The 24,206-nt window shown below is 35.6% G+C and overlaps 2 protein-coding genes across 2 annotated transcripts; both read right to left on the bottom strand.

Annotated features, from left to right (window-relative positions):
* Positions 1-6,142: 6,142 nt before the first annotated feature.
* On the bottom strand, positions 6,143-9,734 carry LOC130988038 (rosmarinate synthase-like). Its single transcript, XM_057911785.1, has 2 exons — positions 9,278-9,734; positions 6,143-7,238 (listed from the first exon to the last, which is right to left on the bottom strand). Exons 1-2 carry the CDS (start codon positions 9,686-9,688, stop codon positions 6,342-6,344), a joined length of 1,308 nt encoding a protein of 435 aa, XP_057767768.1. The 5' UTR covers positions 9,689-9,734; the 3' UTR covers positions 6,143-6,341.
* A 6,871-nt stretch (positions 9,735-16,605) lies between these two features.
* Positions 16,606-21,457, bottom strand: LOC130990061 (uncharacterized). Its single transcript, XM_057914259.1, has 3 exons — positions 17,607-21,457; positions 17,369-17,486; positions 16,606-17,118 (listed from the first exon to the last, which is right to left on the bottom strand). Exons 1-3 carry the CDS (start codon positions 21,455-21,457, stop codon positions 16,606-16,608), a joined length of 4,482 nt encoding a protein of 1,493 aa, XP_057770242.1.
* Between the last annotated feature and the right edge of the window lie 2,749 nt (positions 21,458-24,206).

The raw sequence follows: 24,206 nt of genomic DNA, 5'->3' as shown, positions 1-24,206 counted from the left end.
ATCTTTTGTGATAGTCGTTTTCTATAAACTTTTTTGTTTGATAACTAAGCACAGCTTAATCAATCTAATGTTTTTCCTATAATTATTAAGCTGATAAAATGTATGTTAAGCTTGGTTATATGTCGAACACTTGGCAGAACTATCTTGTTGTTCGCAAGTTAGGTGTTCTCGCTCGCGTGCGCCTCCTCCGCCTTCTTTTGTTTCTGCCAGCTAGTGGCCTCCGCTTCCGAATTGGATTAAAGTGAATACTGATGGTTCAGATGAAAGTCATATTGCGGCTGATGGGGTTTTTCTTGAAGATGTTAACCGCGATGTTTCAACGCATAGTTTTGTTCGCTAAGTTAACTAATTAACATCAACAATGATTCATGGTGGATGATTGGTGTGCATGAGTTCGAGCTATGTCTTTGGCTTCCCGCGGATTGGTGTTGGACGTATTTTCTCAAAGGTGGGGTTTGTTCCATTTATTGGGATACACATACATTTCAATTCGCGTATGGATTGGTTTAACATGCGATCGGCTGCTTACAGGCATGTAAACGAATCAATCCGTTCGCGAACTATTCCGACTCAAAAAAAGCTTATTCGGAATTCGTTCACCTCCTAAACTAGGTGAACTCGAGCTTAGAATCAAGCTCGATAAAATTATCGAGCCGAACTCGAACTTGCATGAGTTCGGCTCGTAAGCTCGCGAACAGGTTCGGCTCGTAAGCTCGCGAACAGGTTCGGCTCAAACCTAGGCTCGCGAATATGTTCATGTAAATAATTTTGTATATTATCAATTAGTATATTTATTTTACTAATTAATTATCAAAACTTATTCTTTAAATTTTTATAATTGTATATGTATTTATTTAATCAATCCTAAAATAATATCATCGATACTTAATTATCAACAATTAATTTAATTATATATTTTCATATATATTAAAATGGAAATCATAAAAGTTAACAATTTATTGTTATAATTTTGAAATAAGATACATCTATACTCCTTCTGTCCCACTTTAATAGGCTCACATTTTCTTTGGGCACGGAGATTAAGAAACATAATTTTTAAGAGGAATATGATGTGGTCTACACCAATTAATTATTTTTCTTACTCAAAATGAAAAACGAGTCTATTCTAGTGGGACATCTCAAAAAGGAAAACGAGCCTATTAAAATGGGACGGAGGGAGTATAAGATAAGGATATATATTTTTAGTATTATATAATACTATATAAAATTTAAAATAAATAAAAATTAAGTTATAATAATAGATGAAAACAATTGTCAATCGAGCCCAAGCTCGAATAACATGTTCTATATTTTATTCACGAGCCGTGCTCGAGAGTATCAATTCGTGAAAAATTGTCGAGCCAAACACGAGTCGAGCTCGATCTCGAGCCCGAGCTCGCTCTAATCGAATAATTATCGAGCCGAATTCGAACCAAGCTGAAGCTCAATATTTATTTGTCGAGCTCGAGCTCAATCAATCGAATAAAAATTTCACGAACCGAGCTCGAGCCTAAAGGTATTCGGCTCGGCTCAGTTCGTATACACTTGGTGCATGGGTTCTCTTCATGTCAATGCACTCATACTGTTTTTCATACCGGTGATTTGAACATCAGGTATGCTCCTCGATGGGTTGTCGGCATTTTCTGCTTATTTTTTGATTTAGGGACTTGGTCGAGTATAAGGCATGATTTCCATGGGGTTTTTTTTCGCTGATTACAACTCTTGCACCAAGAATTATCTCAACAATTGCAAGTCATATGCTGAGATTTTAGAGATAAAATATAAGGAATAAATGTAAAAGAAAAAGATGATGTAATCGATAAGGAAGTAAATGAGAGTACTGATCGATACACTGGTTAATCCGATGATGATCGTCACAGTGAGGCATGAATTGAAACTTTAATATATCCTAAATTTGCAACTTGCCCTTGATAATTTATATCATTTGAGTTAATTTTACTTGATTTATATTACATTGAAAAAGTAATTAGAATGGGAAAATATACACATTGCACATTCGCGCAGCACCGTGTTCGGCACATCACGTACGCAGTCGCCATGGGCGGATTTCTCATGAACGTCGTCCGCCTGGGAGATTTTGTGTTTTTATATAACTAGCTAGCAAAAAAACGTACGTTGTACGTGTAATTAATGTTATTTTAATTGATAATCTATTATTTAAAAAAATCTATTAATTCATTACTTTTATTAAATAATTTATTGGGTGAATATATTACTTTTATTAATCTATTACGTTGTACAAATAAATGTATATCAATATATATATTTTTTATAAATATAATAATAAATATATAACAAGGGTAAAATAAACAATCCACAAGTTATGCTTTAGACTACCTCAGACTCTTTTTCTATTAGTATAGATTATAGATATAAGAGTATTTTGATTACAATGGCTATTATTTTTTATATAAAAAAAATACTTCGTCCGCCAAAAGTATGGCACAATTACTATATTTGGCGTCCGCAAAAAGTATTCAATTTTTCTTTTAAAGCCATGGTCCATCATCCACCTTTATATTTTATCCTTACAAACTCTTTATTTACAAAAAACTCACCCAAAATTCAATCTCAACCACACATCTTATAAAGTGGTGGGACCATTTCTCCACTACATCAACATTATCACTAATTTTATTAAATTCTGTGTCCAACTAAAGTGTCATACTTTTAACGTACGATGGCAGTATATAATTTGTAGAGAATAGGTGGTGCCTCTATAATAAATCAGATAAAATCCATATCAACAAATCGAATATGTGAGCATGCATAAGGTTGAGGTATATCCACCTCACATTGAGATGTCCCACAAGCCTACAAAAATTGACTTTGCTTGTAGTTGTGGATGAATAGTGCTGCATTAATTGCAGCATTTACTTATTTTAGAATGAAATTAATTTGCAGCATCAACATTGATGTAGCCTACCTTGTTTCTCGGCAATGCGGCAGATGAAAGATCTGCCAAAGCCTTTTCCTATAAGCAGGGGCGGAGCCAGACTTCCGATTCAGGGGGGTCCAAATGTTTTTATAAAATAAAATTAATAATTAAATTAAAAAATAAAAATAAATTAAAATAATTATTAACACGATTATAATACCATTTAAATTTTAAAAAATACACTTTAAATATATTTTCAAGTTCATACAAAACAACTTCAAAAAATTAAAATTGATAAAATTTGGGGTTTTGGCAAATAAAAACATGAACTATTTCGAATTAACAATTTTAACGTAACTTTTGAAATGTGGCGAAGTAAATCACCATCTTTTCAATTTTGACAATTTCGTCCCCCCAATTTTTTTCGATCATCGGATTGTTAACTTGGAGTTTATGTGGATTAGTTCTCCACGTAATATTCATGTTACGATGTATTTTGCAATAAAATTACTAAATATTGAAAATTATGTTGCAAATACAGGATACAGTCTCTTTCTATAATTTGAAGATTTTTTTTAATTGAAATTGTAGGAAACGACGTCGTTTAGGCCTCACAAAAACGACGTCGTCTTTTTACTAATCCACGTAAATTCCAATTCAACACTCAAAAGTCACGTTAAAATTGTAAATTCGAAATAGTTCGTGATTTTATTTGCCAAAATCCCATTAAATTTTGTAAGGCAAAATAACTTCCAATATCCAATTCAAAAAATAAATTTATAGAATTCAATCCAAGCGTGATATGCATAGATTAATTATGTGTTCACTTCTTAACTCTAAAGTTTACATATCAATTACAGTATAAAATAGCTCAATATGATAATGATGTAGATAAAATTATATTTTTTTCATTATCTAATATAAAATTACGAAAATACCCCTAGTATTTTTCAAAATCTCAGGGGGGCCCAGTGACCCCCCTGCCCCACCCCTAGCTCCGCCCCTGCCTATAAGATTATTTTGCAATTGCGACTGTTAGGGTGGCTATAGGCGAATATTGAACCGACTGTCCGAACCGGTGGTCCAAGGTTGAGATTTCTATGAACCTAAACCGGTGGTCCAAGGTTGAGATTTCTATAAACCTAAATCGGCCCTTAACGTTTGGCGGTTCGGCCCTGAACCGGCCCGATGGTCAACGGTTCGGACCGACACTGTTGACCACCGAGCCGGTTCAAGGTCGAACCGCCGGTTCCAGTTGGCCCTTGGCACCACTACGGGGTGAAATTTATTTAATTTAAAGTAATATAGTTGAAATTATATTAATTTGAATCATATTCCTCAATTAAATGTTAACCTTTTGTTAGAATAATAAATATTCTTTTTATATAAATTTTTATTTAATAGTAATATATATTTTGAAAAAAGGTCAATATTAAAGATTTTATTTCATCTGAGCATCATCTTGTCTAAACCACCCTGTAGGATCATATCATCATTTAAAATCCGGAAGACGATATCTAATGTTTGAACACCAAACTTTTGAGCATCATCTCGTCTAGACCTTAAAATACAAAAAATGAACTTTTATGCGTCAATTTTTTTAACATCACTATCCGGGGGTTTAAAAATCAAATTTGACTTGTGAGATCGTATGATTTGGAGCTTCTAATATCATAACTAACTTGTAAACATCATTTTGTATGGAACTTGAAAACATCTTGACAAACTTTTATGCATTATTAGCTTAAAATATTATAATTGGGTTCCAAGAATCATCTCGTTTGGAGTTTGAAAGAATAAATTTAACTTGTGAGTATCATCATTTAATTGGGTTCCGAGAATCGTCTCGCTTGTAGCAATTCAAATTGTATTAGTCTCAATCATTCTGCCAATTAAATATAGATTTTTAATTTGGAGAGCAAGAGCTTCTTCTTGTATAAGTTTTATTTTAGTGAAACCTTATAAAAAAAAAAATCAATGTGAAATGGGGTGATTTATATGAATTCTTCACTCGATTGGGATTATTATAAATTTAATACATAATTAAAGATTTCTAATGTATTTTAACATCATATCCTCTATGTTCTTTATCTAAATTCTTCATTTATGCATTACTAATTTCATAATTGATCTATTATTATTATTATTATTATTATTATTATTATTATTATTATTATTATTATTATTATTATTATTATTATTATTATTATTATTATTATTATTATTGACGAAACTGAAACAAATAAAGTTTTTAGATATGAAAAATATATTTTTCTTCCCTATACAAATAAAATGTACGGATATATTTATAAAAAATAAAAAAAATTAATTACTTTGATAGACATAAAATAATATTTTGTTTCAAATTAATCAGGTTATAGAATATGTGCCTTATTATTCAAACATGTAAATCAATGACCGAACCCGTTTTTAATTTACATACACGTGCATGTCTCAATTCAAACTCAATTTAAAATTAATTTTATTGAAAATTAAGAAGTTAAATATTATATATAAATTCATACAGTATAATATATTGCAAAATATACATATAATATATACACTTTTGAGAAATATAAAATTAATAACAAATTTACATCTAATCACTAACATTCAATTAAAATCATTTATTGTATATAAATTATAATTTTTTTTTTCTTGTCAGACATGTAAATCTAATTTTTATCGAGATAAAATAATAAACTTTATTAATTTAGATTATATGTAAGTTAATATTATATATATACATTTATTATTAATTATATTTATTAAGATTAATTTTTATCGAGATAAAATAAATAATAAAATTTATTAATTTAGATTATATGTAAGTTAATATATATATATATATATATATATATATATATATATATATATATATATATATATATATATATATATATATTATAGACTAAGGGAAGTTAATTGAATAGCACCACCCTATATATGGATTATATTATAAACTAAGGGAAGTTTATTATTAATTATAATCTTTATATGGAATGTAATAGTTAATTAATTGATAAATGATGAAGATTACATATGGTAAATTATTGAAATGGGACAATTCTAAGCATGCCACATAGGTTAAGGCTTAATCCTATTATAAAGAAGATGCAAGATTTCTAGAATATAGTCTCGTGATTTTTCCCAATTTGGATTTTCTTATATTTTGTAGCAATTTTTTTTTTCTTGGTTTGGTTCCATTTTGTAATCTAGTAAGAGGGAAAAAAATTATCCTGATTTCGCTGCGTAAGTATCATTTATTTTGACATTCTTGGATATTTATTCACCAATTTTCCCAACACGAGGATCATTTATTTCAAATAAGATACGGAAAAACAAAGTGGTTGGACTCAACACGTACAGACACGCGCAGACTCCAACCATCTCCACCAGCACACACATAATCGAAACAAGAATGACCGACATGAAAGCACAATTAATTTGTGATATTTTTGGTGGACGGAGGAATATCATAAAACAGTTTGTGAAAGGCGTCCATATGCGGCTTGAGCAGCGTGATCTGAAGCAGCCAACTCCCTTGGCTCTCCGGATCCAGCATCAAAAAAGACTTCCCTTCATAGTGAGCCACTGCCGGCCCGGCGTAAGCCGGCTTCCCCCACCCGAAATCCCCTTCGTAAAACGGCAGCCGCACCCAGCTCGTGATATCAAAATTAGGGCACCTCACGAAGTTCTCGCTGCGGGCGGGGGTGTTGAGGATACTCGGCATCTTCACCTCCAAGTAGTCGATCACCGACCTCAAATACTCGTCGTTCATTTGGTCCACCGCCGCCTGGACTTTCCCCGCCGCGAACCCCACCGGGTTCGACACCAGCTCGCCGCACAGAGCGGTCGACGTGGTGTAGAAGTTCACGTTGCCGAATAAACCCGGCGGCAGGGGCGGCTGCAGCCTCGGGCGCCCATTCACCGAGAATTTCAGCCTCGTTGGTTGGTCTGCAGGGAGGCCGCGGGCCGCGCAGACGCAGCGCCACACGTGGCCGGTGACCGCCTGGTACGTGGAATAGCCGCCGCAGCTCTCCTTGATGGCGCGGAGGTGGTCGGGAGTGAGTTTGAGTACTGCGTGTGATGTTTCGGTGTTGGGCAGAGGGGTTATGAGCTGCGGCGGGGGCTGGTATTCGTCGTGGGGGAACTTGGGCTGCGGCGGCTGCCGCGCCGAGAGGGCGCGGCGGTCAATGACCGGGGGGACGGCCGGAGCCGTTACGCCGCGGGCCATGTCGGCCCACGTGTTGACGAAATGGAGGCCGGAGGTCCCATCTGCAACGTGGTGGTCGGCTGTAACGCCCAAGGAAATGCTACCGCATTTGAACCGAGTCAACTGCAAAATAGTTAGTAACGTCCCAATTATTTTGTTGAAACATTCATTCCACTAGTAATATTTCATATCCTTTTTTAGTAAAACATATACTCACTATGTCCACTAATTCGTGTTCCAAGGAAAGGGGCACCAATTTTAAAAAAAAATATATTGTTTATTTGTTGAGGGGAGAAAGAGAGCACAACTTTTAAAAAAAAATTGATTCATTTGTTAAGGGAATCTATACTAATAATAGAAAAAAAAGCATAAGATAGTTTAAGGTACAATATATGAATTTCCTATTTTGCCCATGTTACATATTTAATTTAAGGTTATATTATTACATACTATATATTATAAGAATATATTAATTCATCAGATATTACACAAAATCTATGCGATATATATCTATAGCTATTGATAAATCTTATAAATAAATATATCCATCCAATAAATTATCTAATAAAAGTAATGAATTAATATATTTCTTTAAATAATACTCCATCCGTCCACGAAACAAGTTCACACTTGGTGCTCGGCACGGAAACTAAGAAAGCTGAAAAAGGTGGTGTAAAAGACTAAAAGAGTAGTGTTAATGTGTTTTGATTACTTTTACTAATTTTTTTCATTAGCTTAAAGGTATTTAACAATAACAATAAAAATAACAACAATAACAATAACAATAACAATAATAATAACAATAACAATAACAATAACAATAACAATTATAATAAAACTAACAATAACAACAACAACAACAACAACGACGACGACGACGACAACAACAACAACAACAACAACAACAACAACAACAACAATAATAATAATAATAATAATAATAATAATAATAATAATAATAATAATAAAAACAACAACAACAACAACAATAATAATAATAATAATAATAATAATAATAATAATAATAATAATAATAATAATAATAATAATAACAATAATATTAACAATAATAATAATAACAATAACGTACAATAACAATACAATAACAACAACAACAACAACAACAACAACAATAATAATAATAATAATAATAATAATAATAATAATAATAATAATAATAATAATAATAATAATAATAATAATAATAACAATTACAATTACAATAATAATAATAATAATAATAATAATAATAATAATAATAATAATAATAATAATAATTAGTTTAAGGGAGACTCATTACATAAGTAATGGTGTAATAAGGTAGGTCCAATAGGTAATCAATTAAAATAACATTAATTACACGTACAACGTACGTTCTTTCTACTAGTAATTACTAAAAATAGGTAGGACACGAATTGGTGGACGGACCAAAATAACAAATTACAACACAAATTAGTGGACGGATGGAGTACTATTTAAAATATTATTAATGGTAGCTCAACTCATGACATTAAGAATGTAAATTTTGGCTTGGGTTTTTGCTATCATTGTTTTATTCCTTCTTCTTCTTGTTGTTGTTGTTGTTGTTTTTTTTTTTTTTTTTTTTGTCGTTGTAATAGACGAGTATTTTTTTTTATTGGTATTTTATCCATTTAGTTTTCGCGAGAAAGATTTTAATGAGGCTCAAGGGTTTGCTAGATTTTTTTTTTCTCCTTTTATATAATTTCTATTTCAACAATGGTGGCTCAATTCACTTTTTTTTTTCTCCTTTTATACCCTAACTACACTTTTTCTTGAGCCGAAAGTTTTATTAGGCCCGTAAGTTTGGCTGTTTTGTAAATATCAATTTGTCCTACTTAGGCCGAATTTTTAAAAATTTGTTCTACAATTGCAAGTCCGTTTTTTTTTTTTCTACATTTGCAAAATGACCAAAGTTATGGGCCTAAAAAAACGAGAGAAAAGAGAGAATTCTATTAAAATTTTAATCAAATGTTTACATAAAATATTAGGGCAAATTATTTTTTCAGGCTCAATTTGTCCTACTTATGCAAAACAATCAAAGTAACGGGCCTAGAAAAACTTTAAGCTGCTTTTACTTAATCTTCGTGTCCGAAAATAATGGGACATTACTAATAGGATTGAAGAAGTGAGAAAAGATCTACCTGCAGCAGCAAAAGTGGCCAGGTGGAAACCTCCCCGGAATAATCGACTTTAGGGGCGAGAGGGAGGTCCGGGGCCCGGGCCGCGAAATCACCCAAGTCATCGACTGCGGCGTCGCACTCGGCCTCCACGAACAGCGCTCCCTCGGAGTTGCAGTTAATCTGGAGGCGCCCGTCGTCCGCCTTATCCAGCCTCCCTGCATAGGGGTAGAAGTCAACCAGAGCCCGCCCAAGCGCCGCCTTCAGCAAGCCAGCATCGAAGAAGTTGGCGGCGTCGTTGGAGCGGTACAAGTAGACGGAGCGGCTGTGGTAGTAACCAGGTATTTGTATGTCCAAATTTGACAGCCACAGACTCCCACTTGGAGTTTCTGACGCTGGCTTCACCATCGTCGATTCTTTCACATTAATCTTCATGATGTGTGTGTGAGAGAGAGAGAGAGGAATATCCTACGCCCCATAACCTAAGAAACAAACCCTAATATATAAGAGAAAGGTGGTTAGAGCGAGTGAGAGAGAAGGGAGTAATTGTGAAAGAGATGTGACTGAATAAAGAGGATTGATTTTTTGTACTATTATTCATAAATAATACTAGCAGTAATAAATAAATAGAGAGAGGGAGAAAAAAAATGTAAAAACGTTGAGAGCAAAGACAGAGTTAGAAAATATCTAGGGCAGCCGGCCGCTCGCGACTCACCTATTTCTTCTTCTCCATTCCACCGCACCACATCGTTGTAGCACTGCCCCGCCGCCGTTGGTCAGTGGCTGTGTGTTGTTCTTTTTTTTTTTTTTGAAGTTCAGTGGCTGTGTTTCCTATTTTCCATTTGTGTTTGCCTAAAATTGAATTTGTAGTTTTTGTGGAAATTTTTTATAACTCGAGGGAGTGGAATAATTATGTTGACGTGAGCTGATCACACGCTAATTACTTTTATATGTGCTAAATTAAGAGTTAGGTTGTTTATATGTTCAATTATCTTGTTTTTTTGGCATGGATTTGTTGTAATTGCGGCCTTAAATTTATTAGGAGTAGGGTTCTAGTTGGTCTTTATTACAACCCATATGTAAAGATTAATTAATTGGGATATTATTTGTTTATTGTTATTAAACTAGTTTTGCACTAGTTTTGCTCGATGCACGAGAGATAATATTTTTTTAACAATAAATATTATTTAAAGTATTTTTTATATTTAAAATTATTTATTAATATTACTCTCCATGTTCACCAATTAGTATCCTAGGGGAAGGGGCACAGATTTTAAGAAAAAATGTACTCCCTCCTATTCATTATATAAGTCGTCCTAAGCTATTACACAAAGATTAATAATATTTTCTTTTACCAAAATTAACCTTAATCAATGCTAATTAATCCTTAATTCGATATTGTTAAATTTTGAGAACTTTGTTTGGGAATTTGTAATAAGAAGAAGATAATAAACGTTGAGTCAATATCATAGTCACTTTTTTTAGTAAACTTAAAATTTATCAACTCAAATAAAAATTTAAAAAAATACCCACTTTTTATGTTAAATAACTAAACTGTCCGGTCCTAAGATTAAAATTAAAAAATTACCCACCCCTAATCTCTATCTCTCCTCCCAGTCTCTCTCTCATTCTTCACGCTCTCGCTCCCTCTCTCTATGTTCTCTCTGTTTCTCTCTCTCGCTTTCTCTCCTTCCGGCCAGCTGCACAGCGGACTGAGGTACGACGCCGATGACATAGATCTCACGGCGGCCGAGGGCGGCGATGTAGCCGATCCAGTTGGACTCGCGGGAGAGGGAGTGGAGGAATCATCATTACTCACCAAGCTCAAATTGTAATACTCGTCGTCTTCTCACTTCTCATTTCTCACTCTACACCCAGAAAATTAGCTCTCTTGAGCTTTGATTTCTGTTGGATCTCTACGGTTATTGGAAGTTCACCATGGAGTCCACCGCCGTTCTCTGCTCCTTCGAATGTTAGCGTTTACTCTTCATCTTGTGTTTGTGTGGTTCAGTTTGTGTTTTCAAATATCTACGCATTTGTGTGGGAAAAAGATCCCCTGTTGTGCACAGCAGGGTGATGTGCATTCAAATGCATTCAAATTGGAAGAAAATAATAAAATTTTAATAAAAATAAAAAATCCAAAAATACCAATTCCCCCTGTTTTTGTGCACAGCACCATGCTGTGCACAGTAGAGGATCCTTACCCATTTGTGTGTTTGGTTGTATAGTTCGCAATATCTGAAAATATTCTGTTAATTAGACTTGTGGATTTCGGTCTAATAAATGTGAATAAGCATCGGTTTTCATAATTAATTTTGAGAATAACTTTTTGTGTAGTTCTGGAATTTGGATGGAATTAGTTTAAATTTAGGCATAAATTTGTTGGCTGCATTATTGCAAACTAATAAAATAAAATTATAATGAGTTGAATGTGATAATTGATTAATATTCTTAAATTCACAATTAGATTTATGAATTCACAATTTAATGTTCTTGAATTCACAACTAACTCGATGAATTCACAATTGAATTACCAACGTTGGTTGTGAATTCACAACCAACACTATTTCTAGTTGTGAATTCACGCGAATTCACAATTAACACTATTCATAGTTGTGAATCAAACTTTAAAATATACATCTTGTTCATTAGATATACGTTTTGTTCATTAGTATTATATGTCTTATTCATTGTACTCATGTTACACGAAAAATATGGGGTCTCATTGGAGCGCGCCCCTATATATATATATATATATATATATATATATAGGGTGCGGTTATGGTGAGAACCATAATTATCGTGATAACATAAGAACCATTAAAATTAATGCATCTGCTATATAAATTAATGCATTCATTGTTAAATTTAATGCATCCGAAAAAAATAAATTTTTTGCTGCCTTCAGGATTCGAACTCAGGATCTGCATTCATTCACCAAGATGATGCATCCACCGTAGATCTTGATGATCGAATGACTTAAAATGGTTCTCCGTTCTAATTTTAATTAGTGGTTCTTATTTGAACCTCTCCCTATATATATATATATATATATATTATGTTTTATTAATAAACAAACAGAAAAATCTAAAGAACCTTTGAAGTGCAGAAATACATACTAAGAGCACTCCCAGCAGAAATCCCAAAATTATGCTCCTATATTCCTCCCTAAAACTTCCCTATTTAATTTTAGGATCTCCATTTTATAAATGCATACACCAGATCTCCTATTTTCTACATAAAAGCAATAATTATATGTGGGCCCTATTAATTATAAGCTTAAAATAAATTTAGGATGGGTGTAAATTTAAGATTGAATTTAGGTAGGTGTAAAATTTTTTGTGGGCCCCATTCAATTTAGGGGATCTGCTGGATGCATTTTTTATCTCATTTTCAATTGTTTTAGCCTAAATTTAGAGTTAGTAATGCATTTAGGTGATCTGCTGGGAGTGCTCTAAGGGCTGACACTTTTCGAAACATTTTTTTAGAAAAGATTCAATGAAAAAAAACTAAAAAAAAAAAGAGTACTCGTTTATTACATAGAAAAGACGAGAAAAATAAAACTGAAAGCAAAACAAGGAGCAAAAAACAAAAAATCATCAAGAAGCCCCCCCCAGACAAACTAACAAGAAAGCAAAAAACACATATGCCCATAAGATACTCCACCGAAGAAGGAAGTCAAGGAGACACCACCGAGTGGTCACGTACGAGGCATGATTGATTACAATAGTTCCAGATTTCAGCGCATTGTAAAGCTGTAAAAAGAACTAATTTACTTTTGTGCATCGTCACATTGCTGAATAGATTTGATGCTACACATGGTGGCCATCCACAAATTATTTAAATAGAAAAAAAATTAATTTATTTTGTTAAAACATGGTATCCACATAGGAAAAGAAATAAAGAACAAAGAAGGTTTTGATGGCTGTAAAATTGTATTTGTATTTCTTATTTTTTGATTGTGTATTACAGACACCCTTATAGGGTTACAAAGAATCATACAAGATAAGTAAATAAAAGGAAACTTCCATTAAGGATCTTTGATTGATTAAATGATCTTCAATCCCCAAAATTACTTTCTTTCCTTTCAACATATTTAACTTATTTGTTAAAATGAAAATAAGATTTAGTTATTTTATTGTATTCTCTACATTGTAGTTATTTTTTTTACAATTTTTTTGTAACTTCTTTATTTTTATTAAAAAAATAAATTAAAAATAAATAATGCAAATTTTTTAAAAAAATAATTATAATATAGAGAATACAATAAAATAGCTAAATCCTATTTTTATTTTAAAAAATAAATTAAATAAATCAAGATTTTTTCTATTAAACTAGTTTGTGGGGTGACATAATGTGGCTGCATATATTTGTTGTTGTTTTTTTTTTTTTTTAATTAATTTAGATAGATAAGGTGCATTCAATTTTCGGTTCCAGGTTTTTGCTAAAATCAAATCGAAATTTTTAGAATAACAATCAAATTAAATAAAAAAAATCGAAATAATCTATTTTGTTTTAAAAAGCCAATAAATAATAAAAAAAAATGAAAATAAAATAAAATAAAATAAAATTATATTTAATAGTATCAAGAATTTGAAGCGGCTAGTCCAAATTCGACAGCTACATACTCCTACTATTGGCCTCACCAGCGGCGCTTCTTTCACATTCAGCCCATGATGTCTCTGAGAGAGACAGAATATGAGGAGTGCGTGGAATTTCCTACATCACACAACCTAAGAATAAAACACACAAGAAACTATTCGTCCCACATATCTTGGGATTTTTTTGTCCAATTTATAATAATATTTTTCAAAAATAATATATGATCTCTATTATTTCTACACATATAAAATAAGAATAATGCTAAATATGCATAATATGTGCGCACATAATTGAATTTTTTTGTCATTTTACACATTTTCATAAATTAAGAAAATAATCAAATTTTAATTGAATTTGTAATTTACATATTTATCCTCTAGCGATAATTAAGGAAGGGACAACTCATTGAATGCTATATCTTTCCTTAATATTAAAATATTTTATTTCCATAAATTGAAATAACCATTATCTACATTCTAATTTATACAAATATTAATTTTTTAGACATTAATATATCATGAATTTTAACATATTATATATATATATATATATATATATATATATATATATAGGGTGCGGTTATAGTGAGAACCACACTTATCGTGAGAACATGAGAACCATTAAAATCAATGCATCTACTATATAAATTAATGCATTCGCTATTAAATTTAATGTATCCGAAAATAATAAATTTTTTGCTCCCTTCAGGATTCGAACCCAGGATCTGCATTCATCCACCAAGATGATGCATCCACTGTAGATCTTGATGATCGAATGGTTTAAAATGGTTCTCTGTTCTAATTTTATTTAATGGTTCTTATTTGAACCTCTCCCTATATATATATATATATATATATATATATATATATATATATATATAGGGTTAGCTTATATTGAGATTTTAAATATTTTGAGATTTTGAGATAAATGAACATATAAATAAATTCTTTGAACATAACCAATATAACTGATGAACATATGAATCTATTTAATTTATTTAAAAAACACGCCACTTGTAGGGATTGAACCCTAGACCAACGCGCGTTCATAAAAATTAATTGACAAGTTCATCAAAATGTATTTATATGTTCATTTATCTCAAAATCTCAAAATATATATAAATCTCAATTGAACCAATTCCTATATATATATATATATATATATATATACCACGGGAAGACTAAAACAAAGGAAACGAAAGCTAAGAAGAAAAATTTAAAAAAGAATCCTCGTCCCCAACATCTTCGTCATCCAACATATCACCCCAAAATTTAAATCGGAATGCATAGATTATAAAATGAGGTTAAATTATTATTTCATATTCATACTTAATAAATGTCAATAGAAAGAAAAAGTTCACAATAAACTTAAAGATGGAAGATATAGGATATTAATTGGTAATCATGCATGCTACATTCTGAAATGTTAAGAATTTAATAAAAATTATAAAGTATATAAAGGAATGTTTATTTTGCTATAAATTTAATTAGTGGCTATTATTGTAATATAATTTATAAAAAGCGTCAAAAATGAAGTTTAGGTATGAACTTTTAGCAATTTTGATTTTTCATATTATGTAACCCTATTTATTTTACATTATTATTATTATTATTATAATTATACTAACCCTTTACCGTTTGGTCAACACATTGCATTGATGGATTAAATAATAAAATCAATTACTATAATTGAGAAAAAATATCATAAGTTGACCACATTGCATTGATGGATTAAATAATAAAATTGTATCATGATGAAATTGAGTTTTATTAAAAAGGAAAAAGAAAAAACCCTTGAAGGCACAAGAAAGCAAACTTAGGGCCCGAGACTCGAAAAGAGCTCGTAAAACAAAAACATCAACGCATAGGACAGCTTAAGTCAAAAGACAATGCTTGGCAATAAAATCAGTCGTCCAACTCCATTTCATCCGACCAACGGCCGTGCGCGATATTGTTCATAGCACGCATAGCACTATTGTTGCTATGATCAACCACAAAGTCCCTCGGCCGCATAGCACTATTGTTGCTATGATCAACCACAAATTGTATCATAATATATTATATTTTATGAATTAGTAAAATTAAAATAAAAAATATAAAGGAATTACTATAATTGTGAGAATAATGTGTCGATCGATTACGCAACGAAATCATAATATAGCCATGGCCCATATAAGGTATTATAATATGATTAATTGGTGAACTTGAAATAATAAAAATATAAATTAAAAATGAATGAATGACTATAATGGTGAAAATAATGTCATAGATATATTTAAAAACTCGAATAATGCCATACGCTGACACATCGATCGATTACTAAATCAAATTATACTATAGGACATTATATTACAATAAATTAGTGAACTTGAAAAAAAAATAGGAAGGGATAGCTAAAATATTTAGAATAATATCATACGTTAACTACTTTCTTTGATTATTTCATAAAACTATATGTTAATAAGTAAATAAGAAGTAACAAATTAGTGAACATAAAATTTATTAAACATAAATGTATGACTATAGTTGTGTGAATAATGTCATACGTTGAGCACTTTATTAAATTAAGATTTTATTGAAAAAAGAAAACAAAAAACCCTTGAGAGCACAAAGCGCAAACTAAGGGCCGAGCCTCATTAAAACCCCTCTAAGGCAAACCCGCGAGGGAAAATCCTTAAAGGGGAAAAAGAGTATTCGTTGAAGCACAAAGGTGAAAGGAAGCGGAGGTGAGACAACTTCAAAGGTTCCGGCCTAACCATCACCCCTAAGTTGCTCGGCTTCCCAACACAAAGAAACAACAGACAAAAGACACAAATCAAACACGGAAACCAAACAGCGCGCACCAAAGACGAGTGACGTAAACCCGGTGTATCGTGTAAGCAAAACAAAGGAGGAGATAAAACTTCCGAGATTCAGCTCGTCAATGACGGCCTCCGCTGAATCCCACCAAAACCCGACTCCAAGAGAGGAAGTCGAGATCCAAAAGAGTCCGACCAGTTTCACCCCCGAGCCGAGCTCACCCGGACACGGAAGAGCTCCACTGCCACTCCAACCCCAACTCCAGCTCACATCAGAACAGCCCCAAACCCCATACTTCGCCTGAACCCAACTCTCGGCGTTACCGCCGTCATTCCCAAGCCACCTGTTCACCAAAGCCGCGAAGTCCCTATCAAGCACAGAATCCTCACACAAGCTATTCCAAACAGAGACATAGGTCATAGGTAAAAACCAGCGAGAGAGCACATCAACGACCAAAGCTGCTCCCTGCAAAAATAAAAACCGCCGACCATCAATTCTAGGAGTGACCAGAATCGACGCGGCTCCACCAGACGAGATCCGACCTCCCCGCCCCCAGCCACTAGCTCGCCAGACGACTGTTAAAAAGACGGAGAGACATCCCCACACAATCCGCCACCCGCAAAACTCCCGATATCCTAAACGCCAATCGCGAAAAACACTCCCAAACTGGAGCAGCGGCACAACAAGACCCACAAATCTAGCGAGCAATTCTAACATGACTTTGAGACGACATATCGCGCGCAACCGCAAGCTTGATCTCATCAATGGCAAACGGCCACCATCCCTCCTGCCTATTGCCATTTGCCATAACATCCGCAGGTTGATTACCCTCCCTGTAAATATGAGTAACCATCAGCTGAAAATCATTCAAGATTTTTAGAACATTTTTCCAGGAAGCAATAAAACGCCAAGGAACGTCCGTGGACCGCGACTCCAGAAGATGGACAACATACATCGAATCCGCTTCAATCCACAAGTAATGCCAACCACGATCATGAGCAATGTTGATAGCGGTAATGACCGCTAGAAGCTCCGCTTCAAAAGCATAGCCAGTCCCTCCCTTAATATGAAAACAACCACGAACACTAGCCCAATTGTCACGAAAAACCCCACCCGCGGCAATGTTACCAGGCGCCCCATCAGCCGAGCCATCAGTATTTACTTTAATCCAATGATCCACAGGAGGCCACCAATGAACCTCAATCATACGAGGAGGAGGTGCGACCCGACCTCTGACCCCAAGCTCTCTAGTGATTAAGTAATCACTCCAAGTATTATCCATCGTACCAAGCTTTTGGAAATTGACATCTAATTCTTTCAAGAAAGCTTTAACAAAAGCAAGAATAGATTGGTTGCTAAACTGGAGGTCTTCGAAAATCGTCGCATTTCTGGCATCCCAAATCTTCCACATGAGAGTGAGAATGGCAGCTTTCCAGATCGCAAGAACCTGCGCACTAAAGTGAGTATTCCAAGCAATAACCAAAAAAGAATGAATATCCAACGAATTCAGAAAATCTTCTTTGCCGAACCAAGAGAGCAAAGCAATCCACAAAGGCCTGACTTTGGAGCAACTCCACATGATATGCGAAATGGATTCCGCCTCCAAGTAGCAAATAGGACAGCCATTAGGAGCTGTCAAACCTTGCCGAATAAGAATGTCCATGGTGGGGAGTCTCTCATGAAGAACACGCCAGCATAATATAGAACGGCGGACCGGAATGTAGCCCTCCCAAATCCACTTTCCCCATTTCACTTTGGGAAAACGGTGACATTTGCTAGAAAAAGCAAGAGCCGCCGAGACCTCTCCCTTAAGCGAGTGTTTCCAGAACCGTGCGTCTTGTTCCTCTCCCATAGGGACAAGCAAGATGTCCGCCACAATATCAGGGAACTTGTTGACAAAAGAAGCAGAAAAGTGCCAGAGACCATCATAGTAATAATCCTGCACCGAAAACTGGAGATAATCATGCATAAAATGAGGAATAGAAAGCTTGTCCACAAGTTTGTAGCCGAGCCAGTCATCCCGCCAAAAATACGTGCTATCTCCACGGTTAACATAAATGTAAGAGTCCTCCACCAAATTATTTATCTCGTGCTTGACACCAAGCCAAATAGAAGAATTAGCAATTTGTTCTTTGGCATAACCGAACGGAGTAAGATAACGAGACCTCATGATCTTGTGAGCCCAATCAACACCTTTAATCATCTTCCAAGCCAACTTCATCAAGAAGGATTGATTCATTAAGGTAAACGATTTAATTCCAAGTCCTCCCTCTTCCTTAGGCGCACACACACGCCCCCAACTAACCGAGCATTTAGGTCGCTCATCAATGTTCCCGGTCCAGACGAAGTTCCTGCACTTCTTATCCAAGGAATGCAGCAGAGATTTAGGCCACCGATAAACCATCATTGAATGCACAATCGAACTCTGGATCACCGAGCGAACAAGACAAAGACGACCAGCAATGGAGAGCTGAAGACCTTTCCACCTGGCAAATTTCTGCACAATACGATCGAAGATGGGCATAAAATAAGAGGCACGGGGACGTCCTATGAAAATAGGAACGCCCAAATAGATCACCGGCAGATTCCCAATAGCAAATCCCATGGCACGCTGAATAGCCCGTCTTCTCTCAGTGGGAACTTTGGAGCCAAAATAAATGTTCGACTTTTCCTGGCTGCAAATCTGCCCAGAGATGGAGCCATAATAGGTCAAAATATCCTGAATCTTACGTGCATTCCGAACAGTGGCAGTGCAGAAAAGAATGATATCATCCGCATAAAACAGGTGCGTAGGGAAGTGGGCATTCCTACTGAATCCCATAGGAACGAGATGTCTAGAGTCCACACAGCTGCTTATGAGACGGCTTAAAACATCTTCAGCAATTCCAAAAAGAATAGGCGAAAGAGGATCCCCTTGCCTGACGCCACGAGAGCAAGCAAAATAACCACTGATCTTGCCATTGAACAAAATCGAAAGCCTGGCAGATTGAAAGATGATAGAAATCCACCTGATGAAAGTCTCATGATATCCGTTCGCCCTCAGAACTTGCACAATGAACTCCCAACGAATAGTGTCAAAGGCTTTTTTGATATCAATTTTGCAGGCCATATTGTATCCCCGATTTGTCCTTTGCATACAGTTGAACCCCTCAGAGCTGAGCATAACGCAGTCATGAATATTCCGCCCGCTAATAAAGCCAAATTGGTTAGCAGAAACATGAGTGGCAGCCACCACACTAAGCCTCGAAGCCAGAATCTTCGAAATGATTTTGAATAAGAAATTCGAGAGCACAATGGGACGAAGGTCAGCCACAGAAGCAACAGCTTCCTTTTTAGGAATAAGAATCATAGTGCTCGAATTGCAACCAGTGGGAAGATAGGATCTAGAGAAGAAAGTCTGGACCGCCTTAACCACATCCGTCTTAAGAGTCTCCCAACAACTATGAAAGAACTTTCCCGAAAAGCCATCCGGGCCAGGAGCACTGTTGGAATCCATACCAAAAACCGCCGCCGCAATCTCACTTTCATCAGGAATACAGACCAAAGTATGATTCTGCTCCTCAGAAACAGAATGCTCAATGAGCGCCTCCACCTCCATAGGGTCAGCGTGCGGGCTGCCATCATCAGAAAACAGAGCAGAAAAATGCTCGACAACATGCTGTTCAATGGTGTGTTGATCATAAGTGTCCACACCATTAACACGAAGCCGAGTGATCGACGTTCTCCGTTTTTTAAACTTCGTCAATCTGTGGAAAAAAGAAGTGTTTCTGTCCCCATCATGTAACCAGGTAGCCCTGCTCTTCTGCTGTAAGAGATTATTTTTCTGCGTAAGCGCAATATTCAGCTCAGCCTGTAAACTTACCTCCTCATCAAATAAAGTATCGGTATAGCCAGTATCCGAGATCTTTCCCTGAGTTATAGCTAACTGTCGCTGAAACTCCGCAATCCTCAGATCAACGTTTCCAAAGATCTCCTTATTCCAGTTCTTAATAACAGAGCGAAGCCGCTTCAGCTTCAGCATCACAAGAAGAATCGGGCAGCTAGTGCTAACGGCATTCTGCCACGAAGTACGGACCGTCTCCTGGAACGTAGGATGCAGAACCCACATGTTCAAGAAACGGAACTGACGTTTGCCAGAATAGCAAAAACGATTGCATCTTAAAACGAGAGGAGAGTGGTCAGAAGTAACCCGGGGAAGGATCGAAGTGGTGACCGAGTCCCAAAGATCAGCAAAGCTTTGAGAGAACAGAGCTCTGTCAAGAATGGATTCCACATGACGAGGAAGAAATCGACGACCCGACCAAGTAAAACGCAACCCGTCAGTAGGGGACTCGATAAAGCAAGTATCATCAATAAAGGAACAAAACTCCATACACGAGCTTCTGGCCGGAGAAGCAGTGCTGATTCTTTCATTGGCACCTTTCACGGCATTAAAATCCCCAATAAAAACGGTGTTACCAGAAGTAAAGTGAAGCAAATCTCTCCAAAGATCACGTCTAAGAGTTTGTTCATTAGCCCCATGAATAATGGCAACACGAAAGCAAAGATTCTGCCAGATACAATCAACGATAACCGCCTGAGACGAAGAAAAGATGACAGTGGTAACAACAGAAGGCTGAGCAAGGATCCAAATGTTCGGGCAACTAGGATCTCTACAGTTCTGGTGCACCGGGACTAAATTCACCGAAGTCCAGAAGTTTTGGCGAATTTTACGAAGAGCTTTCTTAGGTTCAATAATACCCAAGATAACAGGAGAAAACGAACTACAATGCTCTTTGAGCAAACGCTTGGACTCGTCCGTCATCCCACGGACATTCCAGGCCATAATATTCATAAAATCAATTCGGATTAGCAGGAGAAGCCCCGCTTCTCTCCACTTGATCAGCCCAGCTCTCTTTAACAACATTATCCATCGCTTGGAAACACGCTTTGCCACTATTGTCAATCACATACTCCCGAGGCTTAGTTCCATTGTCTCCTGATTTCCTCAAACGACTTTTAATCGTTTCATCCGCCTGCTGTGAAACAACTTGACCAACAGATCTTGCCGCTTGCTCCTTTTTCGTGGGACGGCCACGCCCCCTTTTAACCTCCGGAATGGGCGCCTTGGCGAGAGCGAGAATCTGCTCCAATCGCTCAGCTTTCATGGCGTTTTCCATAGCTTTAACAGACTTCTCTCCAGTCGCAGCTGTCTCAACATCAGCAATAATAGTCTCAATTTCCTCCTCCGAGCTGTAATCTGTAAGATTGTTATCAACAACCGACCTCTGAACCGGTTTGGAGATGGCTTCCAAAAGGTCCGAACCTGAACAGATTTGTTCTTGATTTCCCAGCTGAACCATCTGATCTTCAATAACAATCGCTCCTCGCGAATCATCTTCTGCCCTGGGTGCCTGCTCCTGAGGTTGCACGCTCCACTTGATTGGAGCGTTCGGATTCTCCTTAACAACTTCCTTTGACTTCTTCTGAGTAGATTTTTCCTCATGTGGAGCTCCCTGCTGCTCAACCAAACCCTCCTCGGTTTCTATCATAATCCCCACGTCATCATTCAAGATGTGAAATCTATTTTCATTCGTAGTCACCGAGTTCTGCTTTTTCAAAGAAGTAGGACTCCCAGCCGTTTGTCTACGTTCACCATCACGGTTCGAACCACCCGGACCCAACTCTCCCCGGGAATCCGAAATTTCCTGCCATTGCCTCCCCAAAACTTTTGGAGGCTGTTTTGATTCAGCATTAGCACCTCCCCCGGCCTTAGATTGAGCTTTGCGGCATTTATCCGGGGAGTGTCCCGTGATTTTACACCTAGAACAATAGAAGGGCAAATATTCATAAGAAAATTCTACGTGAAAAGAAAAATCATCCGCATCAAAGAGTAAGGTATTAGGGAGAGGTTGTGACATATCTAGTTCCACCAGGATTCGCGCAAACTGCCCAAAATCGCGAGTAATAGAAGCCCCGTCAATCTTGAGAGGATGCCCTATGTATCTAGCAATGCCAGAAATCACCTCAGCATGCCAATATTCAATGGGAAGATAGTGAATACGAACCCAAACATTGGCTAAAGAGGAGTGTTCCTTAAAAGGATCAAAGTTTTTGACCCATTCCCGCATTCTAATATAGCCCTCAAAAATTTCCCAAATCGGCTTAGTCTTGGCACGTAGTTTATCTTCCGCATTTTTGAACACCATCGTATAGTATCCTTTTCCCAAAGGAATGATCTGCCAGTTCTCATTGATGTTCCAAAGTTTAGAAAGCTCCTTCTTGATAATCATCGCAGGCTTGGGTTTCTCTCCTTTACGTAGAAAAAGTCGTCCCGTCATGGCATGTTCAAACAGAGACAATTGTTTTGAAAGCAGATCCTTAGGCATCTTGAAACAGACATGATCTCCCTCTTTAGTAGGCCTAAGGGCGTGGAAGTGATGAGCAGCTATATCAGGTCGACGAGGAACCCTATTCGTAGTAATATCAGCATAAGATTTCATCGGAGGAATTTCAACAGCAGGAACTGTCGTCTCAGTCAACGTGTTTTCACCATGACTGGGTGAGTCTGTGGTATGCTGTTGATCCATCGAATATCCCGAGACTTTTCCGTGTGAAGCAGTCTGGAAGTTATGTGGAGGATTAGGGTTTCGCTCTTTGACCTTAAAACCAGCGGTATTCTTGGCGCCTCCAACATTCACCGAGTTGGCGCGGTCACCTGAGTCCGTCGAAGAGCCAGAAGCTTTCCCTTGTGGAGCAGTTTGAGAGTTATGGGGTGGGCTAGGGTTTCGCCCAGTGCGATTAAAACCAGCGGAATTCAGAGAAAAGTTATTGGAAACAGTCATGGTGCCTCCAACGTTCACCATGTTAGCGCGGCCGCCGGAGTCCGACGAAGGCTGCATCAGAAATCGGCAGGGAAGGCGGCAAGGCTAGGGTTTGGACAAAGTTTCGAAGGTTTCATTGCGCTCAATCCATCGACCTGTCATACGTTGAGCACATCAATCGATAACTCAATAAAAATATACTATAGGACAATATATTATAATAAATTAGTTAACTCAAAATAACAAATTAAAAAAATTTTAAAAATAAATATAATTATGAAATAATATCTTTCGTTGAGAACATGGATCAATTACTCAATAAAATTATACCATAATAAATTTAATGAACTCAAAATTTAAAATATAACATATGAAGGAATTACTATAGTTTTGAAAATAAATTAATAAAAATAACAAAAATAAAAAATAAAACACAAATGAAAAAGAAAATGGAAAGGAAAAACAAAACAAAAAGTGTACTATTGTACTATAGTACACTAGTACGCCATCCGTGCGATGCACGACTAACATAACAATAACCGACATATTTAAATGAATAAGTATAAATATTAAATAAAATCAAAAATATAAATAAATGCAAATTATGTTTTAAAATAAATAAAATAATTCATATAATGAAAATTAACATTACACGTACATTATCATTATTATTATTATTATTATTATTATTATTATTATTATTATTATTATTTTCATAATTTATTCATTTTAAATTCATTTTGATGATTT

Source organism: Salvia miltiorrhiza, chromosome 6, assembly GCF_028751815.1.
Source record: "Salvia miltiorrhiza cultivar Shanhuang (shh) chromosome 6, IMPLAD_Smil_shh, whole genome shotgun sequence".
NCBI classification, from domain to species: Eukaryota; Viridiplantae; Streptophyta; class Magnoliopsida; order Lamiales; family Lamiaceae; genus Salvia; species Salvia miltiorrhiza.
This window is presented reverse-complemented; position numbering and strand designations above follow the sequence as displayed.